Source organism: Mytilus galloprovincialis, chromosome 10 (genome assembly GCF_965363235.1).
Source record: "Mytilus galloprovincialis chromosome 10, xbMytGall1.hap1.1, whole genome shotgun sequence".
Classification (NCBI taxonomy): domain Eukaryota; kingdom Metazoa; phylum Mollusca; class Bivalvia; order Mytilida; family Mytilidae; genus Mytilus; species Mytilus galloprovincialis.
The window spans coordinates 9,977,494-9,995,477 of NC_134847.1; the positions used below are offsets into that span (position 1 = coordinate 9,977,494).

General features: G+C 29.9%; 1 protein-coding gene across 1 annotated transcript; it reads right to left on the reverse strand.

The window, feature by feature from the left end:
• Positions 1-294: 294 nt before the first annotated feature.
• On the reverse strand, positions 295-17,754 carry LOC143049795 (WD and tetratricopeptide repeats protein 1-like). The gene is made up of 14 exons (XM_076223530.1): positions 17,496-17,754; positions 15,606-15,689; positions 15,280-15,326; positions 14,124-14,235; positions 12,062-12,249; positions 11,256-11,480; positions 9,467-9,555; positions 8,964-9,164; positions 7,532-7,667; positions 6,837-7,019; positions 5,969-6,198; positions 5,222-5,393; positions 4,508-4,700; positions 295-3,461 (listed from the first exon to the last, which is right to left on the reverse strand). The coding sequence occupies exons 1-14, from the start codon at positions 17,550-17,552 to the stop codon at positions 3,273-3,275; spliced, it is 2,106 nt and encodes a 701-aa protein (XP_076079645.1). The 5' UTR covers positions 17,553-17,754; the 3' UTR covers positions 295-3,272.
• Positions 17,755-17,984: the final 230 nt, after the last annotated feature.

Sequence of the window (17,984 nt, forward strand, 5' to 3'; positions counted from 1 at the left end):
TAGTTACTAAACGTCACCTTAGGATTTACGGTAGCTTATGAGAAAAACATGTAAATTACAAATGGCAAATGTTGGTTTTGAGAGATAAAAAGAATTAAACATATTTTTCAAGCTGTTATTTGCGACAAATTTGCTGCAAGCTACATATTTTTTAGAATGTTTGAGGTTTATCTAACAGGCGGTAAAAAAGAATAGCCACACACACAGCATACCCACCCACTCTTCATTTTTTTCAATGACTGTATTTGTCCTTTTAGAATATTGTAAATTTACACATGGTCTGGGCAGTGTGTAAATATCAAACAAATCTATGGCTTCCATAAATTATTTCTTAAGCAACTACACATAATCATTTTTAATTTGTAGCTTTTAATCAAAGCTTTTTGTTACAAATAATATGCAAGCATGGCAATTAAAACAATATGTTGAAATTATACCTTCCTGGTACAAAATAAAACAACTGAATAAAACATGATCACATACCTAATACTATTCATAATTAATCCATGACATTGTAATTGCCAGAGATGTCTATCACTCAATCAAACACATTTCATAGAGGTTTATAGAAGTATACAATAGGGAGTATTTACTTCATACAAGTTTAATCTTGCTTTATAATTTTGCCAAGTCAATCATCATAAGTTCCCTTATATATTGAAAACATTATATAGTTATCAAACCCTTGATATATAACACACAGGATATACAGAAGGAAGTTAAGGGTATTAGCACAAGATATATTTTGTTTTGTCCCTTTGTGACTATAATTGTTTCTAAAAGTCCAAACCAAAATTGCAATTTTTCTTTCATAACATTTCATAAGAGGCAAAGATATTTTGATAAAGTTTCAGTTAAATTTCAAAGTAACAAATAAGAAATGTGTACTGAATACAATGCAATACAATAATGACTTAATGGTCCAATTAGAATTAGCCAAAAGGTGAAAAAGTTAATATTTTTTTAAAATGATTTCTTCCATTCTTTTCTTTATTTGTATACCGGTAATAAAAAAAAACAGACTGTCTACGACTTCAAGAGAAGTAGTATAATTACTAAAACTTCACATAAATTTATTTATTTACAAGTTATGGTTAATAATGCATTCTCCTTGTTTTTATACCCTTTTTCTTAAAAACTAGAAGCTCAAACAAATTGAAAAAAATAATATGACTTCATTATGAAATAAAATAACTAATGCACAATCCTCAATAATATTTGATACCATTTTCGGATTTAAAAAAATATAACAGAAATATTAGTACATTATTTCAATTTCACATTTTCAAATTTTATGAAGCATTAACTGAGAAAAATTTGATTTGCCTCCAGTTTTGTCCATTGGTAAGTAATTATTGTAATAATGAATATAATCAATATGTTCTGAATTTACAATCACTGTACTTTATAAACAATTTATAAACACACTTCCTGTCATGCTTAAAAGCAATGATTTTTTTTATTAATAAAATGGATGAAGAACTGCCATTGCATATGCTCAAAACGTGCATCAGGTTTTTGATGACATCTAAATAGCCAAAACAAGAGAATTGTAAGACAATTTGATATCATAATTGAAAACTGACAAATGACAAAATCGAGAAAAATTTATCAAATTATTAGTTATCAAATATATATTAATCAACTGGTTGTGTAAAGGATATGAAATAAGTAATGATATTATATGTTATTCAGGTCTTAAGACAGGGTATATACTGTGACATTCCCGGCTTAGAGTTTATATCCCCTGAGCCGAAGGCGAAGGGGATATAAGCCCTAAGCCGGGAATGTCACAGTATATACCCTTTCTGAGACCTGAATTACACATATATTACGGATTACCCCTGACTTAATGTTATTTTCCAGTGCAGGTATTTGTTGACAACACATATATATTGAAAAACCCAACCTGATATGTTCGGCATACGTGAAGGATTTTCTAATTTGATGTGAACATAATTTTATCGTGTATGTAATAATTTATAATAACACTTTTGACATTAAATTTAAGTATTAAAAGTGTAAATTGCATGATTTTGTATCAAAAATGAATTATTGACTGAAGCACGTCATTATTTTCCCTCTGTGAGCCTCTGACAGTCTGATAGCTTTTGACTATGTCACATAGTAACCGGTGTTATGATGATGTTTTTGAGGTTCCAATTGGGGATTAAAACGTCGTATTTACCCCGGCAGTTTCCTGAATATATACTGACATCTCTGGGTTGTTATCCAATCACAAACCTCGACATATTTGTAATCCGTAATATATATATATATCTTTAAACATATAAATTGATATTCGAATTGATTTTTTCATTTCTTAACATTGAGCATCTTTTAATACAGGATACCTTAAAAAAAATGCTTCAAGCAAATACATCAAACTTGAGCATACTGTTAAAATTAATTAGAGGTTACAATAGGAATTTTGGGATAAAAGGAGAAAATCCGAAATTGAAAATCTATGAAATTTATGAAATATTTTACATTGATATAAGGGATAAATTTTTTAGGAAAGGGTTTCAGGTCATTAGCGTTAACTGTTAAAAAAATTCATGATTATAAACAGTTATATTTTCTTTTGAGCTTTTGTCTAGATCATTTAATTTTTTTTTTTATGTAAGCTTGAAAGCAGAAACAAATGATTTTATTACTTCCCTCCGACAAAAATATCTTATATCTAACACATATCATTCCAAGCGAGTATATCATTTTACAAAGATACACAAAACAGAGAGATTTTGAGCAAATTTTAGTAAGAATTATTTAAATTGATATATAGAAGAATATTTTAAGAATACAAATATTACATGAAAATACAAATTGTTTACATTTTCACAAATTTGTTTTCAAAAAGAATTAAAATAACAGTGTTTATTTCCTTCACATATTTTTGAATTCATTATGATTTATAATCAAAAATACAAAATCCATTAAGAATTAAAACAATACCTAACTATGTATACATTTTGATTTTCTTTCTTCTATTCAAATCAAAAGAAAGCATGGATCAATGACCTCTTCAATTTTTACTTCAAAACATATGTATGATCCAGACTTGTCATACATTAAAATAAGCAAAGGGAGATAACAAAAATCTATCAAGCAATGAGGCCCTTACACAGGGGAACAAAATACTGTTATACAGCCATTCAAATAATTATGTATCATAATCTGGTTTAACAACATCACAATAACAATTCATATACAAAAACAAGTTTTAAACTTAATAAACTGTCTTAAATTATTAATCTATAAATCAAGGCAACTCAACTGGGTCGACAATTAACCCCTTGGTCACCCCTCTGTTCTTCTTCTTCATCTACATCAAACACTCCAGTGATCCGGTATCCCATGTTCATAAGCATGACCTCTAAGGGGTCAGCATTCATTCTCTTTTGATTGGCTAATGCTGCATCATCTGAGTTATCTATTTCTCTTTCATTCTTTGAACCATCCTGAAAGATAAAAATTTCATCAGTTTTCAATTTAGAATTTTCACAGAGTAGTCTTTTCAAGTATTATAGAATTAAAATTAAATAAAAAAAAGTTATTCACTATTCCTTCTATTTTGATACCCCTTTATCATGGTCATTCTCTATTCTCTATCTTTTTTGTCTATTTTTTTCTGTTCTTTAATTTTATCCCATTCTATCATTTATATTTTGCCATTTATTCTCTATTCTGTAAACCCAATCCTGGCCCATCAAATAGAAAAATAGAGAAGGAGATCTAAATTAGCATAATAAAAAAAAATTATCCTTTTATTTTTTGCATCAAAACTGAACCAAGTGCAGTCTAAAGTAGAATCCAGAAATATTACTTATTTTCTTATCCTGAAAATTCAGAAGTTTTATGGATACTAGTATATTAAAAAAATCTGGATAAATTTGAAGGAAGATAATTATATATATAATGCCTTAATATAACATTGAAAAAGCTAACTTTACAGAAACAAATACAATCAAAGTCTACTATGAATTTGTTATCATTCTGAGATATCAATTTGGATTTTGTGGGTAAAGCTAAAAGTGAACTACGTAATTCAATAATAAAATAAATGAAATACTGATTTTCTGTATGTAGATTTTGGCAAATACCATGAATCAAATATTGAAGAAAATATAACTTTACCCTCAATCCACATAAAATGATACCCACAAAAAATAAAGGAATCAATAGTAAAACTCATGGTCCTGACAGTCAGACTTTTTTACATGGACAATTTAATCACGATCCTTTCAGAAGCAAGCAAGATCTATGGAAATGTATCTAACAAGTCATTTTTCTATATAATATAAAAAAGAAGATGTGGTAAGATTGCCAATGAGACAACTTTCAACAAGAGTCCAAAATGACACAGAAATTAACAACTATAGGTACGGCCTTCAAAAATGAGCAAAGCCAATACTGCATTATCAGCTGTATAATGCATGAAATATATGCAACAAGACATTGAACACTAGCCAATCAATCTGTCAATCATCCCCAAATGAATACATACCTCTGCTAAAGGACTCCACAATCGTACCACTGGGTCTATTCCACTGGTGGCTAACAAACAATGACTTGGATGTGGCTGTAGACAATTTACTATAGAGTCGTCTCCCTTTAATACCCTTACAATATTTGTAGTATTCTTCTCCCATATAAAGAAAGAACCATCGTCAGATCCTGCTACTATATACTGACCATTGCTGCAAAAAAAAAAAATAACACAATGTGCTGTAAATTTTGAAAATTATCATTCTATTTGTGTTTGGTTTTTTTTTTTTTTTAATTGCAATTTTATAACAACTGACAAAAAAGTGACATCTTTTATTACAATTTCAAAAAATGCTGAGGCAAAAACTTTCATTACCAAAAATTTCACAATAATAAGAAATTTCTAAATCTAAATTTGCAGTAACTGTGTTTAATTTGTATCTAACAGGTATACAGAACTTCCATAAAATATATACATGTATATATTTATAACAACGTTTGAATGTTTTCTTCTGCAGTATAAAGAGATAACTAAGAGTGGTTTTGTTTTCTCTAGAAGTTATAAGTTCTTTGCTCAATTCCTTTAATAATAACAATGCTGGCTAATAATTCCAATCTTGATCTAATAAGTCCTTCATTTTACAACAAAATGTTAAGACTTACTAGACTTGACAGTATCTACTTAAATTACTGCAAGCATGTCGCTCTTAAAGTAAATTTAACAAAACTTTACCTTCCAAAATAGTTGGCCTCTTTTATATCTGTAGTTGTATTGCAATGCCCACAGAACCTGGACTCATGGTCAAAGGCTGCTTCCCGCCATAACTTCTCCTGGTCAGATATTGGGAAGGACTTCTTTCTCATAGCAGCTTGTGGATCTACAGCATTATCTGGGTCTTTCTCATCTATTGTTACAAATAAAAAATATGCAGAATGATGTGCTATAAATGATTTGGCATAAATTAATTATCCACCCAGAGTCAAAGAATGTGTAAGATGTATGTATTAAGCAACTATCGGTTACTGTAAACTCTTTAACCATATGGAATTCAATAAATAATTTTAGTTGTCTGTGCAGTATTTTGTCGAATGTTGTTCCTCTTTTTCTTTTTGCAATGGAGTTTTCTGCCTTTCTTCTACTTATAGTTTTTTTTATAATTTTTATTAAGGTATCTTCTTAACCTTTTTTATAACAAAAAAATGTTTCTGCTTCTTTCCTTTTTTTCTCTTACAAGACAAAAAAGCATTTCTCTAAGTCTATATTCAGAGAACAAAAATAATTGAGTTATATAAAGTTTTCATTCCTTAATTGTTTAATTTCTACCGTAAGCCATTTTTCTCTATTATTCAAATTGTTTTTATCCATTATTCTTTATTCTTTATATTTAACCATCTCATTATCCACTTTTCTTATTTTTTTGTCCATTTTTGTCCATTTTATAAACCCTATCCAAACCTTCCAAAAATCTTTATTACTGACCTGCGTTAGAGCTAATGGCTGCTTTGATATCTTTGTCTAATGCTTCACAAGCGTTACTTTTTGCATAGTCTGGAAACTTATTTTTAAATTGTTGTAAACAATCATAAGCTTCCTGTGGCCATGACAACTCATACAAACATCTAGCCAATCGAAAATGAGCTTTTAAATGGTTTGGGTCTAATTGTAAAGCACTATGGCAATCTCTTAATGCTGCATATAAATCACCATCCCTGAAATATTAAAGGTTAAAAGGGTTAAAAGGTTAAAATTTCAACTAGTCAGAAGTGAGTTTTATGAGAGTATTAATCTGCAAATGAGGCTATTTACCACTCTTAAACAAAAAATACCAATGAAATTGAAAGATTTGAGAATTCCCTATACCAGTTGACATTCTAAACCTCATACATGTAATAAAGATGTGACAAAGAAAACTGGAATTTTAAACTGTGTGGTCCTTCAAATATATTAAGTATTTATTAAGGTGTCATACACTATTTACTCCTTCCAATTTAGAATGTATGTAATAGAAGACCTACTCTGACACAAAATAGAGCTTTTGATGTCCTTGTTTACTTAAACTAACCAAAAAATTTGCAGATATGAAACTTTTGGTGAAAGATAAATATATTTAGACCATTTTTAGCCCAAATTTACTTGTCTATTTCACTTTCCCACTTGTTTATACCTAAACATTTACCACTTTTAATTTTAAAATAATGAAATTAATAATGGAGACCAAACACAACTCGTACCTCATGAATACTGATTTTGCTAATAAAAAACATCAAATGGATAAAACAATAAATGCAAATGGCCCTTCAATACCATTATGTGTCATTGAAATCAAGTAATTACAGAAGCAACCTACCATTTTCTTTTCATGTAAGCTGCTGCCCTATTCCCAAACAACACAGATGAATTAGAAGATCTAGCTATGGCTTGGTTATATAAATAAATAGCCTTAGAATAATGTTCTTTTTCAAAATAACTGTTTGCCTTCTTCTTTAGTAACTCCACACCCTGTGGTAAGCCTTTATTATCCAGTTTGTGCCTAAAATCAATAAAACATTTCTTCAAGTCTATAACACTGATTAAAAAAAATATTTAAAAAAATATTATAAGCAACCAACCGTGATTCTTACACTTTAAAATATACAATTTTTTATACTGTAAACAAACTTATTTCCCAGGATACTTTATCTTTCTTTTAGCTCTTTCAACCTCACTTCCCTTCCCTGCCATCAAAGTTCCCCGATTTCCACATTTTCATAATGTATTTGAATAAGGAAAAGTTTTACATATTTGTAACGATTTTTGTTAACGTTATTTTCAAACTTGCAAAGCTCATGAAAATAAATCACTTGTGAAAATAAGTTGGTTTAGAGTAATCATTACACAGTAATTAAACTCATATAAAAGTTTTAAATTTTTTTTATTTTTTAAAAAGAAATATCAACATTTCACTTCAAAATAATTTAATCTGACATTTCAATATCAAAAAGACTTTTGTAAAAACTGAATCTATATTTTTTTTTAATGTTTTCCTGTAAATTGAATTGTTACCTTTTAACAGATCTATATTTTGCATCCACTTCTAATTCTGCTTTCATCACAGCAGCGGCAGCAGCCTGTACACCATTAGCAACCCCATTCGTTGTACCATTTTTATGTAGACTAAATCCATTTGTACAAGCTGCTTCTAAAGACAGATACAAACAAAATGTGAAAAATCAAAATCTGACAAAAAGATGACTACATATTATATATAAGCAGGGTTTAAGAACATCAGTTATTTGGCTGTTATTGAAATGCATTTTTGCTATAAAATATATTTTATCACCTTTTGGAGAAAAAACAATTGTGCTGTATTTAGACCCTTCTACAACAAAATTTGTTTTACATGCACATGTATAAAAATTGTGTTTTTTTCACCAATGCAATCATAGGTTTTAGCGTTGTTTTAAATTTAGACTTGTATATATGTAATATACAGATATATAAAAATTGTTGAGTTAGATTGCTGACAAATAAAAATGTGTAAACTAATGGTTCCACAGAACCCAGTGTCTCGCCTACTTTATGAAGCTAATAAATGTTTTAGGAACTTTAACTGCAGATTGTATGTAATGTTAACTGAAAGAAAAACTACGTCCATATATAGGTAACATACGTAAAAACAGGAAATATAGTTTTTTTCAAATTTCCTTCTAGATACTAGCTTTTGATAATAAAACTTCTGTTCAAGTTTGGAAGAAATCCAGGCTAGTTTAAGAAAGTTTTTAAAATTTTAAAAACTTTAACCCCAGAGTGAATATCATCTTAACTGGCAGAAAAACTACCGGTAAGTTCATTTTAGAAAAAAAGCAGATTTTATTTTTACAAAATTTACTTCTGGATACCATCTTTTGATCATAAACAATCTTTTGTCCAAGTTTGGTAGAAATACAGGATAGTTTTAAAAGAAATTTATTAAATTTTGAAAACTTTACCATAGAGTGAGTCAACTGGCAGAAACCATTTATAAGTAAAATACAAAAAAACGGGATTTTTTTTCAAAATTTATTCTGGATATAATCTTGTGATCATAAACAAACTTCTGTCCAAGTAGTAGAAATTCTGGGTGGTTTAAGAAAGATATTAAAATTTCAAAAAATTTAACCACAGAGTGAATATTTGTGGACGCCACTAACGGAATATCTGCTTGCTATGTCTCACTATTTCGACAAAAGTTAAAGGCTAGACAAAAATACATTGTGTATAAAATAATCATTTACATCTTCACAAGATTAAAACACATGTCTTATGTTGATCTTAAGATTGGCCTTCCATGACAAGGTAACACTACGACTATTGAAGTTATATTTTTATATAGTGGATGTGGTAGTATGGTTTAAGGCTAAGTGATTGGTGCTGTATTGTATCAAAGGTATGAGTTTAAATCCCATTGAGGGACAAAAAAGATTCTGACATCCAAATTCCTACTAAATATACAAACCTTTAGCAACTCCATTTTGAGCTAAAATCATTGATATATCAAACTTCTCAGCTTTTCTCTGTGAGTTGACATCAAACAAATAGATCTGTTCTCCGCCAAGATTGACCAACAGCTCAGTTCCGTCAGGACTAAATGTCAAATAGGTAGACGCTAAGGTTCTGTATCTTTTCTTGTAGTCTTTCTGTTTTTGAGGAAGGTGGCCTGATTTAGAAATATAATAATTACAAATACAGAAAGTCTGAAATCTGTGTGTTAATGTAAATGTTTTAATTTTCTAATGCATATACCATTGATTGTTGAACATAAGACAAAAATGTTAGATTATTGTGATTTTCAGGAAAGAATGCATACAAATAAATTAATGCTATCAAAATTTAAAATTCCAAAGGCAAATTTTCACTTTAAGGAAACCTTTCCTGTTGCTATAATAAAAACTTTGTAAATATTCACTAATTCACATATCCTCCACCATATACACTTTGTACTACAGTTTAGTTAATTACCTGCTATAAAATAATGGACAGAGTCTTGCTGCATTGCAAAATCATCTGGATGATACTGTATTGAATTTGATGGACTGTCCCATAAAGTTCTTAAATACAAAAATACAAGTGTTAACTGCCGAATAACTGGTCTTATTTTAAATATAATCTTCTTAACTTTCTTCTAATCGGTCAGCATGTACTTCTTACAAATTTATAATCATTATTAGGCAGTTAGATTTCTAAATTGAAATGTCATCTACCTTTAATCGTTGGGCCTTTAATAGCTGATTATACTGTATGTACAAAGAGATACTGTAAAAGCAGAAGTTTTCGTGGAGGATCTAATTTCGTTTAAATCGTGGAAAGAATATATCCACGAAATTAAAGACCCCACGAAAGTCTTACCTTCATATAATATCACTTCTATTTACTGGAAACCACGAAATTAAATCCCCATGAAATCTTACAAAGAGACAAAACAAAGAAATTTTAACCCCATGAAAATTAGTGTTTCTATAAAGTGAATCATCCACAACATTCACTGTGAAAATTCCTAGAATATCGTGTTTGTACTGTACTGATCATAACAAAGTGCAATATATTTCTGCAAATGATAATAGCAAGTTAAGAAACAACTTACTTGTGGAAAATTGGATTCATTTACACGTCAGTATGAACTGACAGCCAATTAAAACAGGCATTGTATCCTGTCATCATTTATGAAGCATCATGAGTCATGACTATACAATCAGCACTGTGTATCATCGTATAGCGGATATAGGTACTAACCAAGCGGGCGTGAGCGATTATGATCTTACACGGTAACGAAAATCTTTGTTTTGTACACATAATATCAATGTGTACTTCAATCTAAACATAATTGCTATTTTAAGAAATGACTTGGTCTTAGGTTGATGGTTAGAGATGTCTCATTATTTACCCAAAACAAGAGGGATTACTAAAACATTGTAAAAGCATGTGCAAATACTTGTCAAAGAAGTTGGCCCTCGTCTCATCCGATATAATTCTATATTCACAGCAGCTCTTTTCTGACAGAAGGTCAATGTGTGTGTGAAATAAGTATAGCTGTTACAATAATTGGCATTGAAATCTTTCATACATATGTTATTTTTCAATATTTTATCCCTAAAATAGTGTTGTGTACGGTGTTTAGCTGACCACATAAATCCTTATGTACGGTGCATAGTTATTTTGTTGTACACCGTACACAAAAACATTATTTTTATACTCGTTTATTACCCAAAATATTTCAAGGAATGAGTAATCACAGGTAGGTTTATGATTGGTGACTTATTACTTTTGCCCTGTATTAGGTTTCTTTCAGATAAAACATGTAAATGTCTCAACAACTGTATCGAAATTGAAAGTTGGTGTTGACATTCACAACTATTTACGCTTGTACAAGTTAATTGTTCTTATTAGAATATCAAATTTGTTTTAAGAATAGGAAAAAATCGATGCAAAAATTATTTGGGAGCAGGAATTTCAAATGTTGAGAAATGTACATTGAATATTGATCAAGCAAAACAAAGATTTTCGTTACCGTGTAAGGTCAAAATAGATCATGCCCGCTTGCTTAGTACCGATATCCGGTGTACTGATGATACACGGTGATCAATTCTGTATAAATTTTACTAGTACTCATCAATTTCTGTCATTTTTATTATATGTTATTATGTGCTTGTTCCTCCACTTTCTTTATGTATACTTCATTTACAGTAGGGTTTTATCTTCCTTTATTTAAAAAAAAAAAATAATCTAAAATAAAACAAAATGTCTGACATACCTTCCATTAGTTTCCTCTGGCATTTTCATGGCTTTACAAGTTAATTTTCTACGATCGTACAGTCGTACATATGGATCATTAGCTCCTACAGCTATCTGTTCTGGTCTGACAGGGTTTATGGCTATACATTTGGCTTCAGCATTACCACCCATGTGGGCATTCAGATTAATCAGGACATTTTTGGGGTTGGTTTTACTGGTTTCGGGTGTTCGCAAGTCATGTTGCCTACAAAAGATAAAGGTACTTTGACTTATTAAATCATATAGAATGTATACATTTGTACAAAACATATTTTCATAAGGCATCAATATGCAGTACTTTTTTCAATTCTAAACAACTAGTTATGACTTTTATTCTGTCTTAATTACAACCAATATCATGAGATGTATCCCCTGTTTAACTTAAAGGTTAGCATAAATGTCAAAATCTCAAAGATCATTAAGAGTCTTGGAAATCTACTTAAGCTTTTCTGAATGGAATGAAAACCAAATCATGTCTTATCATACATATTATAATGGCATAATGGAATAGAACTACAGTCATATATAAAATGATTTAATTGTTATCAAAATCATGAGTTGTCATTACATGATTACATGAAAACACCATCTTCAGCTACAGATAGACAATTGAATCATCCCCTTTGACAACCAATGTAATGATTTATCTCCCTTAATAACTTACATAATAGCTTCATCTTCAGCAGCACTTCAAAACATAAATGGCACATTAGGAGCTACAGCCAGATGTTTTACTCTGTTGCTATGACAACTAATGTAATGAATTATCTCCCCTTAATAACTTACATGATAGCGCCATCTTCAGCAGCACTCCAGAACATAAATGGCACATTAGGAGCTACAGCCAGACGTTTTACTCTGCCGCTATGACAACCAAAGTCGTGAGTCGTCTCCTCTTGATTGAGATCATGTACATGGATTTTACAATCAGCTGCACCGGATACAAGTATGGAATCATTAGAATTTGGCAGAAACTGAAAAAATAGATTTACATTCAAGAATTTAGATTTTAAGATGTTTTTGTAAATTGTGACCTATAGCTGTTAATTTTTTGTGTCATTTTGGTCTCTTGTGGAGAGTTGTCTCATTGGCAATCATACCACATCTTCTTTTTTTATATTTAAAAAATACTCTTGAATATATTTAGACATACAATATTATATCAAATGAAAAGAGATGCTTTATAAGTCCTCAGAAGTTTCACAAAACTGAAAATATCAAATGCAACAAAAAATTAATAGGTTTAACAGTATATTAATAAACTTTATAATCTTATCAAATCATTTAAAATTTTTAAAAAATTCTCCAAAATGCCTAGCTCTGATTCCTTGCAATTGTCTCCATTTGGCTATACTTTTTGTCTTTTTCAATATATCAGCTCTTTACATTTCTAAAAGATTTTAAATTTCTCAATACTTTTTCTTTAAGAATCACAAAAGAGACTTTATTTGTCAAAATGTGCATCTGGTCTAGCAGTGTTCTCCCCAGAAATTTTGGATAGCATCACATTTTGCGTAAAAAAAAATAACTATTTTTTTAATGTCATTTGTCGCGTCGCGTCGATGCTCTTTTTCCTTTATATGTTTTAGTTTATATTGTTATATATTCATAACTAAGAATACAATAAAACTATAACCACAAAAACAATTGTTTCAGTTTATGTTTTCTTTATTCATTTATAGTTACAGAATTATTTTTTTCCTCTTGTGCCAAATAAAAATAAATATGTGGTTTCAGTTACCCAACAATAAGTCAAATGAATGAATGGTTCATTATAGTGCAAGCTGTATATATACAAAACTAAATATCTAGTACACAAAATTAACTATTTATATTATATTAAGTAAAGATAAAGTAGCAAAAGTAGCAAAAAAAAATCAATTTTAATAAAAAAAAAAAAATTTTGTTTATGAAATTCATTGTTTCATGGCACTCAATCAATTAGTCCCAGTTGATTCTTATCTTTACATCAAAATGATATGTAAAGTTATCTAACAAATACTAAGTCTGATAATGCGTAGTTTTTTCTCTTGGTATATTTTTTTCGATCTGTTGTCATTATCGTGAAAATGCGGATTTTTGTCATATCTGGTCCGGTTCCGATCCGTAGATTTCCCAAAAATGTGCAATGGCGGCCGTGGAAAAATTTACGAAAATGAGTCCGAGAATAAACATTGTTTGACAAGAGATTGTGAATGAATAAGACGCTTTTAATGCATTAAATAGATTAAACATAAACTTAAGCCAATTATGATAACTTTTGAAAGAAGTATTAAACTTATTTTAGCTCTAAACCAAAATTCTCGCTCTCGGAAGAGAAAGAAAGTAATTTTTGGAGAGTTGCACAAATAAACGACCTTTTATTAAAAAAAAAAAAATCGTTCCAATCTTTGCAAATTTCGTAATACAAAACGTAGATTCCGAATTGTTTTGTGATTGCATTTTTCCATTTCGAAATTGGTGATTGCAGACACGTGCCGTGGTATTAGTCATGTCCTAAGTGTCAGCTTGGGATATTCGCATCCAAACAGTTATCACCCTGAAGGCAATTAACACTTAGCTATTTAATCTCTTAATTGCATGTAGTGTCCGAATTAAAGGGATTACAATTAAAGGTGATATAATGTTTATGATCATAATCGATAATAGATGAAATTTCAAAATTGAGGACAAGTAAAAAAGCATCTTCAAAATAATTATAGCGTCGCGGGAATAATTATAGCGTCGCGGTAATTATTATAGCATCACGGTAAAAACATATAGCGTCGCGGTACCGCGACGCTAAAACGGCCTGGGGAGAACACTGTCTAGAATTTGTCCCGTTTAATGTTATCAAAAAAAAGTTTACCTTAACAGAGAAGATATTTCCTTCATGTCTAGTTCGTAATGTTGTCAAACTTTTATGATGAAATGGATCCCATATAATAATTTGCACATCATCTGAACCACTGGCTAATAACCTGAAGTACAAAAATACTATTTCAATAATGGCAGATTCCTCTTATAATAACTAAGTGGCAATACATAGTCCCTACCGGTTAAAACTTTTTAAAATTTGAACAAAATTCTTACTTCATCTATAACTTGTCATGGTGTCAAATTAAATATATAATAAATATCAAGTCAATATCTTCAATCATTGATCTTTAGTGGATAGTTGTCTAATAGTCCATTTGCCAATTACAGATTTGATTCTATTATTACACACTTTTTAAACAAATTACTTCCCTTTGTCAACGTAGACTGGTTCCGTACTGGACAAAATTGGGTTTTACTAAATGCAAAGCATGATGATTTGAAATTGATTTATCATCGGTTTAACTAATTTTTCATGAAAAATATTTTCTGACGTCAAAAATATTTAGTTTAACAACAAATTTTAAAATGTAATTAAAAGATTTGAAAACCTAACAGATTATTCACATCACACACAGGTAAATTTGTTCTTTCTGCTTTCTCTCCATTGTAAATAAAAATCAATGTCCCTCAAAAAGGAGACAACTAAAAAAGGGATCTCTAAATACAAGGTCAATTACGGGAATTGGCAGATAGCCTATTGGCAAACATACCAGTACATCTGTTTATTTTCATATTTGTTCAAGCACCATGCAATATATGTTAAAGCCAGTACAAAACTTAGCTAACCAGATTATAAAATACTGATCTACTGTAAATATTGAAGGTATTACTAAAGATTTGGAGTATAACTCTATAAGACAATTTCTTTTTTAATTCTTAACATATAATTTGGGGTATAAGACAGGGACATTGTTACACGTATGGATAGTTGTCTGAGGGATCAAATAAAGTTGAAAGTTGTTACTACTTTCACTTCTTGACATATAAATAAAATGCAAGGTATTAACGCATTATAATGATACTTACCCAATACATTTATATAATTTGTAAATATTTTTTTAATTTTAAAATCACAGTTAATTTTTCATGAAACAATGCAATTTTTTACATGACGAAGCATATTTATAAAAAGATAATGCACTTACGTTCCTTTCTCGTTCCATTCCAAACAATTAACACAACCATGGTGGCCCTGGAAATATAAATAAATGAATAAGAAAATGTCTGAGATCATTGTCTTTTTAAAGATCCTTCAGCAAATATGTTCAGAAATCTTCTTATATATTCAGCAATGTAAAAAAAAAAAATGTACAAATGTAGATGTACTTACCTATATTGAATATAAAGGATAAAATCTTTCAAACCTTCTGAAACACAATCTTGAGTTTTTCCATAGATTTTCTGTATCATTTAAAGAAAATACAGAAAAAAAAGTCTGACCCTTAAGAAAATATGGTCATATAATATTTACCTCAAGTTCTTTCTCTAACCCCAGTCTATCTATTAACTCTGGAGTAACTTGTAAACTTCTCTCAAATGTTTGTCTACTGACATTCTGAAATTAAAAAGAATACCAACTACACATTAATACAACCTAAACATGTACATGCTATAGGTCAGTATATACAATGTAGTCTTCAACGGTTATAAAAGGGCCTATACAACATACCAATCTCTCAATATACATTTTTTAGTTGACTTATGTCTGATCCAACTTGTGTTTGTCAAATGCAAATTAAATAATTTATGTTTAATCAAACTAAACTCTGGTTTTAAAATAACTGAATAAGATTCAGAAGTCTTCTAGATCGTAATTTTTCATTTTCAACATACAAGTACATTGATGTACATACAATACAATACAATGTACGTGTATTATTAAATAATACAATTAAAACAGCCCTTAAACTACCAAAACGACATGTGTCATACTGGTGATGTCGTCCTGGTCATATAAATCATGTGATCTATTTTGCTTTTCAGCCTGGTCCAATATTTCCAATACGGACTGGCAATGAATCCAGAATTACATGTAAACATATACTGTGCATGTAATTCAGGATTCATTGCCAGCCCATATTGAATCTGTTGGCCCTACATTCACATTTGATGTATGTATTACAGCATTCAGAACAAGTCTATATTCATGATATTGAAAAAGTTTAAAAATAAAGGATCATTTATGAACTGGCTGTTTCTGTATTGGCACTGGTATAGATTCTCTAAGGGTCTCGGGGCCAATACAGCAAACCTTGAACCTTGTATCATGACTATAGAAATGCATCTTATTTCAATATTTATTTTAAACAGACAGAAAATCATAGAAGTTTAAAAGACAAAGAAAGAGCAAGAATAATAAGCTCAAATCAAATGATGATGTGTGTGGTGATGTATTTATATCTAAACATTAAGGAATCTTCGAGACCCTCTTGTAAACATCTAAACAATTATAACCATATTTTCATTTCACTTCTGAGTTATAAGAAGACAACAAACCAAGGTTAATTGTTAAATATTTAATGAACAGTCATTTCCTCAAGTATAGGATTGATAATTGTGGTGGATATATTAATTTGTGATTCTAAAAAACTTTATAAAATCTATTCAACTCCTCTCTCAAATTAAACAAAAATGCATTACACAATTCAACATACACGTTACCTCCTTATTACATGTACTATGTCTGATAAATTGTGTATTGCACTCCCAGAGGACAAGCGAGACAGATTGAAAAGAGAGATCATTTCATACAGCCAATGAGGCTTAAATAACCATTAATGTATACATGTAGCAAAATCTTTATAGACATGTTTCCAATTTCTGTTTTAAGAGTAGTTCAATCAATATTATGACATCTTGAAACATGTTGAGAGAAGCCATTTTATTTTTTGCTTTGAAGCCTTCGGTTACAGTGACTTCAAAGCAGAAAATAAAAGAGCCTTTCAAGACATCGTAATTATTTGGACTAGACGTTAAGCAGACATTCATCATCATCATCATGATCAGTCAGTTAAGAGACCTAATCAGAAAGTCACAGAATCCCAAAAGAGATTATCAATACTCATGAATGATGTTGTTTGCTTAACGTCCAGTGGCAAATATTTCATGCATATACACATTAACGCTAATCCCAGCTGACCCGGCCGCTTGAACTTTTGACACATACAACAATCACTTTTCTATTGTAGCGTCAGATATTTTGTTTTATGACGTCAAAATTTTACGGGAACCTGTGTGATATCCAGTTATGGCGGACAAATAGCGATAAGGTGTATTCAGGACGAATGAACATGAATGTGTATTTGCATATTTTGTGTAAATGTGTGCATGTAGAATATTCAAAATATATTAATGTAATTACATTTATTTCCCGGTCTACTTTTCTTTTAAGAAATCCATTTTGGAATGCCATGATCATCTAAAAATGAGAGTCAAAACAAAACCAGGATTTTGCTCCGTTCAAGTATCCATTATTTGTCGTTCACAAATAAACATTCATAGCTAGACTATATTAATGTCAACTTTTCGGATTTTACCAAATCGTTCAATATTATTATAAGCTACTGTTTATTTATATTGATCTCCACTTGTCACTCCACAAATCACACTTTGTTGATATTCTGAAAAGTGCAAGTAGTTATAAATTTCATGTTTGATTCTACAAAACGAATTTTGAAAATACAAATTTTATGGACACAATTTTGGCATGTTTGTTATGAGGAGAAAAATAAAATTTTAATTTGAACCATTCAAATATCCTTATTTCCAGTTTGATAATAAGAGGAGAAGCCCTAATCGTTGGGTTGCAGTTGAAGTATATAAATTTAAATTCAAGACATTATTAAAAATT